At 35.6% G+C, this 11,151-nt stretch overlaps 1 protein-coding gene across 1 annotated transcript in view; it reads right to left on the bottom strand.

Moving 5' to 3' along the window:
- Nucleotides 1-1,153: 1,153 nt before the first annotated feature.
- TOR1AIP1 (torsin 1A interacting protein 1) overlaps nucleotides 1,154-11,151 on the bottom strand; it is a 34,884-nt gene continuing 24,886 nt past the window's right edge. Inside the window, exons 7-11 of the mRNA XM_044672161.1 lie at nucleotides 10,163-10,204; nucleotides 9,355-9,423; nucleotides 5,799-5,846; nucleotides 3,732-3,788; nucleotides 1,154-1,950 (exon numbers count right to left, since the gene is read on the bottom strand). Of these exons, the coding sequence (XP_044528096.1) occupies nucleotides 1,169-1,950; nucleotides 3,732-3,788; nucleotides 5,799-5,846; nucleotides 9,355-9,423; nucleotides 10,163-10,204 (998 nt within the window). The 3' untranslated portion in view covers nucleotides 1,154-1,168. The remainder of the gene's footprint in view (nucleotides 1,951-3,731; nucleotides 3,789-5,798; nucleotides 5,847-9,354; nucleotides 9,424-10,162; nucleotides 10,205-11,151) is intronic.

The raw sequence follows: 11,151 nt of genomic DNA, 5'->3' as shown, positions 1-11,151 counted from the left end.
AATTAAATATAAGAATAAGAAATAAAGATTTACCAAGTTTTAAGAACCAAAAAAATTAAGTCACTCCATAATTATAAGAATCTAAGAAAAACTATAGCAACTTAAGAGGACTACAAATTACAGATTGAAAGTTACAACAAATATATAAAACTACATTAATATACATTTTAAAATTCTTCATCTGTGGTACTTTATAATCTTTTTGGCATGAAGCACTCAAAATAAACATATGCATAGTAAATCTTCATAATTCTTCATGGTATTTCATTAAATGACTTAGAATAAAACATATATACAGAAGAAGTAGTTAATATTTACTGATCCTACAATTTTAAATTCTGATTAGAATTAAAAGTTTTAACATATATGTTCAGGAGAAACTACCCAGAATTTGCCCACCCTTCAAGAGTTGGATTGAGTTTAGGTCTCATGATATAAATTGCCTTCCAAATCTTAGTGGATCAGAAATTCCCTATGGGAAAACTATTGAGATAGCTATAAAAAAAAGGAAAGATTGAATTATTAACTGTGATAAGGATGCTATAAAAATCCTAAATCATCCAAGTCTCAATTGGCTAATTATTAAATTTAACTTTGTGTAAGATTTTCTTCTCCATCCCCCCAATCTTTGAAAATATTCAGTGCTTCTGTTATTCTAAGAAATAGTTAATAGGATAAATGCACACCTAAAATGTGTTAAAGGAAAGGGAAAAGAGGAAAGCCCATTGCTATGAGAGAAGAGTTGCTACCCATTAGATCAATCATTAAGCATGTGGGGGAGGAGAGTGGAGAGTAAGCCTTCGAAGAAAATACATGAACTAAAAAATTGGAAAGGTCAATGACAAAGAAGTCTATCAAATTCATTAATGAGACCAAATCTATAACGATTCTGCCCCAGGTTCTTCAAAGAGATCTTTGAGGAATCTGCAAACTGCAACTCTAAGTTACCTCTTCACTGTTCTGTATGTAAAAAAGAAAAGATCCTTCTTCTTCAAGATCACAGACCATATTAAGATGACTAAGAAATTAAAACATTTACACTGCTTTGCATTCACTATGTCCTATGTTTACAACAGAACTTTAATTTCCTTTAAAAAGAAAATAGTTCTTGCAAAAAGAGCTCTGATTCTTATTACTGGTTAGAGGGCTTGCGCAGTTCTTGTGATAGTTATAAGCACACCCCACTTTTCAGGGAATTTTCAGGCTGGACAGGTAATACTAGGTGGGAGATACGGCTCCACAGTCCACTTAATTTGTCTGAATCCATGTGATTATAGGAGTTTGGGGTATCAGAACTGGTAAACTTGGCCTTCAGGAAATCCCTCACTTTCTCTTCAACCTCCTTTAGGCCTAAATCAGTCCCCAGGGTCTTTTCTTCCAGGAGGACTGTAAGAATCAGGGCCACATCTTTGAAGGCAGCATTTTCATGGTCACAGTACTTGTAGAAGATGAGAGTGGAACCTGCTGGAAGTGATTCAAAACGATGAACCACGGCTGCATTCTGGCCATTCTTGAACCCACTGCTCAGTTTCTGGTCGACCTCCAGCTTGACATAGTCACTATCTTGGGTGGATGTGCCGGTCCCATTAATCCGGATTGCACGAACACTATAGAAGGAGGAGTAGGCATCTGCAATCTGTTCACTCAGACATCTGAGTGTTTCTTCAGCATCCTGGGCAGCAGTCAGCAACAAGATGGCGGGCTGAGGCCGTGGGTGGGAGCTATTTAGATGTTTCTCCAGGAACGTCTGGCTCCTTTTCCATAACTTTTCGTCCTGACTTTGGTACTTTTTCATAAGTTTTTTCATCTGATTCTGGAATTCCCTCACAGCAGTGGTTTTTACGTTTGTGGTGAAAGGCCAGTTCATGTACAAAAAACCAGGGACAACACCAAACATCAACATTAGAAGCAGCCAAAACTTGACAGAAGACTTCTTTTTGGATTGATCTCCTTAGAAATAACAGAAGTGACAAACATAAAAATTACTTTCCTAGCACATCACAGAAGAATCACTTGTTGAAATTTTACATTAAATTTTGTAACATATTCTGTTTTATACTTAGAAAATAAGGGAAGGATAGTAAAAAAAAAAAAGGATTGATGAAACATAAGAATATAGTTTCTCCAAATATAGACACAAAATTATTACATTTTTTAAAAAGAGCAACCATATTAAAATATAGTTACATACATGCAAAAATATTCAAGATTGTATATATATATGTGTGTATATTTCTTTAGACACTGCCATGGGTAATAGGAAATTATTTCTAAGGTTCATTCTAGCTCTAAAATTGCAGAAATAGTTTTAAAAAGTGCCCCTTATAGTAATAGAGAAAAATGCTGTAAGAAGTTCAGAAATAGCACAAAGCATATCTAAATATTTATTTCTACTGTGGTCACAGGGCAATATGAAATGAGGAAAAGAACAATATTAGACCAAATTTATGAAATGATTTCTTATTAAAGGGAATTTTAGATGAAATGTTTTTAATATTATAATTATGAGAATAAAAAAGGATAACTCAAATTAATCTCCCATGTATCACTAATAAGTTATGATTTTGCTTTTATATTTAATTTCCTACAATGCCAAGTTTCCCCAGTTGTTGGTGCTTCTTCCCCTCCTCAAATTATCTTGCATCTTTTGTATATACCTGTATATGTACATAGGCCCCAGTAATATGTACTAGTTAGTGCTCCTCAGGGGGAATGACTGTTTTCACTTTGGTCTTTTAACATACTCTGGGTCTTGGTATACCTATCTACACAGTGCTCCACACATTAGTACAGTGATGGCAAACCACTGACACGTGTAGCCATTTTCGATGACATGCGGCCACATGCAGCCACACACAGAGAAGTGGGGTCGCATGCCGAGGATGAAACATTTGTAGTGTAGAAACTGTGCACTATAGGTGACAATTCTATCTATATTAATTTACCCATTTTGGTTTATTAAATACAGTTATATATTAAAATTATACATTTTTGTTATTTAAACTATAAATGTCATGAAATTATGGTTTTTTTTCTCAAAGTGTGACACATACCACCCGAGTTATGCTTGGTTTTTTTGATGAATTTTGACACACCGAGCTCAAAAGGCTGCCCCCATCACTGCATTAGTAGGTACATAATATATACTTGGTTTTTTGGAACCACAAGCTGATTCTATTTTTTTCTGTGATATAAGTATCTTAACAGTAGTAAAACTGAGTTTGGAATTTTCTCATCTTTGATTACAAACCAATGAGGAGGGTGTGCTGTACTGCAACGTTATACAACATTTTAAGATGCTGCATTCTGAAAGGTCCAGCATAAATGGTTGTTAGTGTTAAAAGCATCACAAAACCTATTCCAGTAACCTTCTACATCCTTTTGATTGTGAGAGCCAATTAAGAGTTAAAGGAAGAGCCCAACATTTGGCTTTTCTTATATTAAATATTTACCAGACCTTAAAATCAATGGTTTTTTTTTTCCCTGAAGCGCTTAAGCCATGTTTCTTCAATAGCAGTAAAGTTAACTGTCCTGCTATCATAATGAAATAGAAAACCTAATTGTGGAATAACCAGAAAGGAGTTTTGTCAGGTATAAAGTAAAGGTTGGAATAAGTGATCTTTAAGGTCCATTTCAATGCTGAGATTTTACAACTTCTGTGAATAACTTATCATTAATATAGTTTCATTGAAGAATAAGGTCAAGTATAGAAATTAAGGAAAAGTACTTACTTAGGTTGACAGATAATAACGATCTGTTTCTAAGCTCTGACTTATGGCAGTTATCATCTGTTGAAAGGATTGAGAAAGACAATAGTCTTGTCAATTTAGGTTTAAAATTTTTGGTATTTCCATCTAATCAAGAAAAAGAAAAAAAGTAAGAACATGAACAAGAAACTAAGAGTGTGTGGTCATAGCTTTTAATTCTGGAGCTTCTGTTTCTACCATTTTTTCCATCTTCCTATTCGTCTAAAACTGCTTCCCAAACTAACCCCATTCATTTATGCCTTTTTGTTCATCACTGCCTCCCACCTCTCCTTTCTCTTTTGACCCCATTCTCTAAGAGCTAATTTCACTGACCAACATTAAAAAAGAATGGTTATCTACTGCCTCTATTTCTTCGCCATCCATTCATTCTCAGTATCTTACAACATGTGCCTCCTATGCCTACTTCAAACTACTTTTTCAAAAGTTACCAGGCCCCTTATAAAACTCAAGGGGGTTTTCACCTTCCTCAATCCTAAAACACCCTCTGACAGCTCAAGCAGCATCTCATGATGACCACCTTCACCTTCATATAAAAAGAACAAACATTTAAGTCAGAGGTTCTTAATCTAGGGTTTATGAATTTGTTTTTAAAAATATTTTGATTAATAATCTCAATATAATTGGTTTCCTTTGTAATCTAATATATTTTATGCATTTATAAAAGCATGATTCTGAGAAGGGACCCACAAATGCTCACCATACTGGTAAAGGGATCTAAAGCATATAGAATGGCTTATGTCTTTACCAAAATAAGCTAAGCATGACTGAGTATTGCTGGGGAAAGTTCTTCCTCAGGTTAGCCTCCTGCTAGAGTGGATCTCCCTCCTGGAATTTCTAATGTCTTTTCTATCCTATTAAACAGCATGACCTATATATTGGATCCTATTGTTTCTGCCTCTTTGGTGATTAATAATATGGTGCTCTGTATCTATCTGGCATTTAAGAAATATTTCCTGAACTGAATTTGAACTCTCTTCAAAACTGAGCTCATCATCATTCTTCCAAATCTTGTTCCTCCTTCTACCTTCCATATTTCCATTAATAAACCTCACCCCATGCTCCAACTTTCCACTGTTAAAAACTCTAGGGCTATTGGCACAACATCCTCTATAGCAAGTTCCAGGGTATTTATTCCTTGAGTAAAGGAACCAAGCAAACATCCCCAAACATCAACATAAACGGACTACAAAAATAAGCCCCAGAGAAAGCAGGCTTCATGACTAGACATGCCAAGTATGAGATGAGGATGCTATGTGGGCAGAGCTATAGCCGCATCCTAGTGGAAAGAGTTCTGGATCTGAAGTCAGGAGACTTTCAAGAATGAAGCCTAGCTCTTTTGCTTATAACCTGAATGACCCCCTTGGGCTAAATTACTTCAACTTCTCTGGGCGCTTCAGTTTCCTCATATGCTAAATGAGGAAGTGGGACTAGATGGCTGTAGTTCCTAAAGATGAGGACAGGTATTGGGCTTGAGAGTGAAACAAGGCCAGATAATGAATGACTGGGTTCAAATCTCCTTTTGTGAATAGAAGCAAGTGACTTTCCGCCTCTGGACCTCAGCTTCCTCATCTATAAAATAGGGGGTTTGTGGACCAGATGTACTTTTAAAGTTCCTTCCAAGCTCTATATCTCAGACTTTATGATCTAAACTTCTTTTCTCCCATCCCCAATACATCCAAACTAGAAATAAGCTATTTCTCTTTTATAATTTAGCTCTATATGTTTTGTCAAGGCCTAGAATAATGCCTTATACACAGTAGGTACCTAACACGTGTTTGTCAAATGGAAGATTAAACTGCTCATTAAATTATAAATCTTTATAAAACCAGATCCTCACATTATCTATAAAAAGTGGCTAAAAATAAAATTTGAAGATCCAATACTGAATGTTGCGATAAGGTCTTTAAGTCAATTAAAGTATCACTATCCCATCTTAATTATTTAAAAGGAGTAGAGAATGTTCTGGGACAAGTCAAGGGAAAAAAGAAAACAGGTCAAGCACGTGATAAAATTTAATATGTATCATCATACCATCTGAAAAATGATCGTGAATCAAGTTCTTCTTGCTTAATGTAGATGCTGCAAGGAAAAAGAAAATTGAATATAGGCTACTTATAGACTTTTTCAAATAAACCTTGATCCTAGTGTCTCTGCCTCACACAATTGTTGAAACACTTTCAATCTTTTTCTTTAAAACATTGGATATTTTCCTCCCAAATAAAAGGAGAGTAGTTTAAGCCCAGTGGTTTTCCAAATCTTCCTCAATCTCATATAATATGCAGGTTAAGGAATCTCTGGAATAGGCAGTTAAAATTTTGACCTCAAGACCAAAAAGCAAATACAAATATATACTTCACTAAAATAAAATTCCCCCAAAGTCTCAGAACAATTATGAACTTGAGAGTTATCGAAATAAGTCTATAAAATAAGGGATAAAACTCATCATCTATAATAGCTCTATCCTGGTATAAATAACATAGCTTAAACTATAATTTAAATTTAGATGCTGTTTGTAGAAAATAGATAAATAAAGGTAATGAGACTTAATTTTTTTTAAATTTCCCATCATGAGGAGGTGTCCACAATAGGTACTATTGTAACACACCTAGGATTTACCTAATTAAAAAAAGAGAACTGACATATGTATTTATAGTTACCACTCCCAAACTATCAATATACAATACAATATTGGTAAGGCAGGACAAGCTCTAAAATCAGTAAATGAAACACTGTCGATTCTTAATAACATAATTAAAATATTGAAAGTAGCACAGATTTCCAAAATGAAACTTTTATGGGTTGGGGCTCAAACTATTCCTACCGAGAGGGTAGAGTGATAATTACTCACTACCTTCACAATAAGAAGCAGATGGCTGGGATCCTTTTATTCTCATCAGTAATAGCTCTCTAAAGAGGAGACTCATTAACATCTTAACATGGAAATGACAGGGTAGCAGCACCCAGCTCAGAGCAGTGTAGAAAGAGGATCTCTCAGTTTAAGTCTCGATCCTTCCATTTACTAATTATATGAATGTGAGCTCAGACAGTCATTTTATCTCCCCTGAATGCCAGTTTCCTTGTCTATTAAAAAACAAGGGATGTGTGACCCTGGGCAAGTCACTTAACCCCTATTGCCTAGCCCTTACCACTCTTCTGCCTTGGAGCCAATACACAGTATTGGGTTTAAAAAACAAACAAACAAGGGGGAGGGTGTTAGGGTGTTCGAAGTAAATGATCTTTATGTTCCTTTCCAACTCTAATCACACCTGGGGCTTGGCCTCCAACACATAATACTAGTTTGGTAATTTTAGGCAACCCACTGTACCTCAGTCTTTATCTGTAAAATAGTAATATTTGTTACTACCCAAGGGCTAAATATGAGATTGTCATCATTATTATACAGTGATTTTGTATGTCATCAACAATCTAATGGAGGAAATGCCCTTGCTAGAGAGGGAACTATACATTGCCATCTACTTTGAAATACTGATGGAATGATATTAAAAAAGCTTGCACAGCACCTCCCTTTTTTAAAACCATTAGTGACTTTACCTGAGCTGACAAAATTATGCAGTCAGACTAAATGATGAATTTTGGAATGCTGAGGAAAGGAAAGAAAGTCATTAGGATTGGGGAAGGAGTAAAGAAGGGAGAAAGGAAACCTATGGCAAGTCTGTTTTGAAATAAATGTAGAACTGCCTTTCCCCAAATGAACAGACTTCCTAATGTTATTACTATTATTACCACCCAGGGTTACCATAGTTTGAAGTGGATTTTTATTTCCCACTCCTTATCTGTATTAAATTTGTTTTCTTTGTTTTTCTTTTTTTTTTAACCCATAAATTCTTGTGTATTGGCTCATAGGTGGAAGAGTGGTAAGGGTGGGCAATGGGGGTCAAGTGACTTGCCCAGGGTCACACAGCTGGGAAGTGTCTGAGGCCGGGTTTGAACCTAGGACCTCCTGTCTCTAGGCCTGGCTCTCAATCCACTGAACTACCCCCCCCTCCCCCTAGCTGCCCCTGTTTTCTTTGTTTTTAAGGAACTTATGAAATACTTTAAAATGAAATCATGGACTGGTCATGTATGCTATTATAAACTCAACATCCACAGTAATTTCATTTTCTATAATGTTGACAAGCCTATGACAAGCCTGGTATAGTGTTAAAAAAATATTTTTTTTTAATGAAGGAGAGGAGGTAACTAGGCTCTAATACTATGGTGAGCACAATGTCTCTTAAGGCAACTGATACTACTACTAGGCTAACACTATTCTTAGGAAATAGTTGCTAAAGAAATGAGCTATGACTATGAGTAGCAGGGAGGGAAAGGGAATGAGAATGGCCTGAGCCAAAAAAGGAAGGTAAAGTCTCACTGAGTCTGTTTCAAAGTCTAATTGGCAGCATCAAATAGTAGGAATGTAAAATAAGGAGAAAGCTAGAGAAGCTTGTACTGAACAGAAGAGAAAGGACAATGTATGTATATTCAAGGTATGTACATTCAAGGAGTAATAGACTGAAATATTAACAAGCACATAAATATACAAAATACAAGTGGGCAAGAGAATTTAAGCAAGGCTTAACAATGATAGACAGTGATTCTTATGTTACATACTTAAGCCCAATTATAATAAAATACAGATAAGGATTATGATAGAGTTTATGAGAAGGCCAGCATTGTTCCAAAGTCCAACTCCTACTTTGTGGTTAAACATGAGTGATACAACTGGACAAGAAATTGTGCCTTCTCTGCATGTTCTACATTCCTTTCACTCATCTAGCTTCAGGAGACCCTCCTTGTCATGGATCTCTATGAAATCCAAGGGTGGTGGTGGTGAAGCAAAGCAGTTAGGTGGCTCAATGGATAGAGTACTAGGCCAAGAGATGGGAGAGATCAAGGGTTCAAATCTGATCTCAGAAACTTCTAGCTGTGTTATCCCTGGGCAAATCACTTAACTTCTTCCCTTACCTAGCCCCTTAGAACTGATACTTAGCATTGGTTCTAAGACAGAACATAAGGGTTTAAAAAAAGAAAAGAAAAAGAAATCCAAGGGGTCCCACTTGGCCTAGATAAATGAAAGAGTAGATACTTAAGATTGAATGTCACTTCAAATCCAAGTACTATGTATTTTCTTATAATGTTAAGATAATATTACTTTTAGCATTTCTTAAGTTCTTTAAAAACAGATCAAATAACTTATCCTACATACATATTTACAAACAAAATCCAAAGGCTATATATAGCCATTATTTCATTAAAACTGTGGTAAATGAAGCTTCCCCAAATAATGACATTATATCCCAGAAAGTAAACCAGAATATCTTTTTGGAGAGGTAACTTACAGAAAAAGGCGTCCATAGTAAAGAAATGGCAGTACAATATGGGAACAATGTCTCATTGGAACTGTTAACTGTCAGTTTAAAAAGAGCCAAAGCACCTTATAAAACACTTACAAATCTTTATATAAAGCAAGTCAGAGGACCTTGGAGGTTTGGGTATTTTTGCTTATCACTGCAAGCAAATTCTTTTATCATCACTAATCTACTTAACAACTAAACAGTGGGCATACAAAACTAATTCGTCCACTTACTTGGCATTTTTGTCCGTAGTCTTGCATTCTGTCCAGACCATTCTGGAAGTTTTGCTGGAACCTGGGAAGCTGGAGTAAAAGGAAGGAAATGAAAACATCAACATTTCAATGCACAGCTTTTAGAAACAATTACATATTTAACACATTGTTATGAGGTTAATAAGTCAAAAAGGTCAAAAACATGACTAACTACGGTAGTAGCCAGACAACTAGCAGCATTAAGCTCAAAAATAAAGGGAAAAGACAAGACAGTGGGATAGGCCAGGGTCACAGATATGCCAGGCAGGATACCAAGATAAGGTTTGACATGATCCTTATAACCCAAGAGTTTATAAACTCTACCTTCCCCTCCAATCCTTAATTTAATGGCTCTAATTAGGGAGAAAATAAACATTTTATCAGTGAGGAACCATTTCTCAATTGAGAATGAATGATATAAGTAAAATTCTATTTCATCTTCTTCCTAGGTAATTTTTAACAAACAGGATGCATTCAATGACTTGTAAATAAATTGTGCATGAAGTATGGAACCTTCTCATTTCTCTACCCTGATGTCTTCATCATGGCATTGATGTCAAAAAGGGGGAAACAAAAACAAAAAATCCAATAGTAATCTGGATGATATATGATAATATACCCACATTACAACAAAAGCAACCACTATACTATATCTCTGGTATGCTGGTGATTTAAAAGGAAAAAAGAAGCCTAATAGTTTAAGGTCCTACCATAGTACTTTTTATGGATAGAAAGCAAGATTAAGTGGCTCCTTATCAGTAGGAAAAATAGCAAACATTTATGTACTTACTTAGCAATGGTGACTGCTGATTGGGAAGTTTGATTTCTTGACCTGCATTAGAAAACAGAGGCAGAAAAAATACAAGATACTTAAGAAGGCTAAAACAAAAATATTCCTAAAGACCAGAATCTAGTATTTGTTTTTTCATTTTGAAAATCAGAAAAATAACTCTTCCCAAAATTTTTAGGCTTTTTTCAGGGGGCAGCTGGGTAGCTCAATGGATTGAGAGTCAGGCCTAGAGATGGGAGGTCCTGGGTTCAAATCTGGCCTCAGACACTTCCCAGCTGTGTGACCCTGGGCAAGTCACTTGACCCCCATTGCCTACCCTTACCACTCTTCTGCCTTGGAGCCAATACACAGTATTGACTCCAAGACGGAAGGTAAGGGTTTAAAAAAAAAATAAAAAAATAAAAATTTTAGGCTTTTTCAAAGAAATTTACCATGACCTTATTCATACATACTCTTATTTTTGGGGTCTCAACTTTTGATCTTATTTATCTGTGTAGGAAAATAATGACTTGTGTGGTAACCCCCTCTAATATAGATTCATCAGAACCTTACAATTTAAAAGAACAGGCAATAAGGAGAGTAACTGGCCTAAGGTAACAGGACCCAGAATATATGTGTCAAAAAAAATAAACTAAAAAAAATAAATAAACTAAAAAAACCAAAAAACAGGTGTTTCTGACTCCAAGACTGGTCTTTTTTTTTCCTCTAGGAAGGTGAGACTTGGGCTTTTTTAATATTCCACTTGTCCAACACTAAGAACATTTCCCTTCAGTATGGTATGGTACCTTTAGCACATACATGAGGAAACCACCTCTCCAGGATCACATAAAGCTTTGTCAAACACACAAACACCCTAGATGTTTCCTATAAGCAACTACCTGGCCATTACAGAGGGTGGTCACAAAGTAAGAGTCATATACTCTATCATCATTGAAGCTTGAAGGTAACACTTAAGAACCAAAAAACTTGTACAACCAAGTAGAAAAATC

The sequence above is a fragment of the Gracilinanus agilis genome, chromosome 4, assembly GCF_016433145.1.
Source record: "Gracilinanus agilis isolate LMUSP501 chromosome 4, AgileGrace, whole genome shotgun sequence".
NCBI lineage: Eukaryota > Metazoa > Chordata > Mammalia > Didelphimorphia > Didelphidae > Gracilinanus > Gracilinanus agilis.
This window is presented reverse-complemented; position numbering and strand designations above follow the sequence as displayed.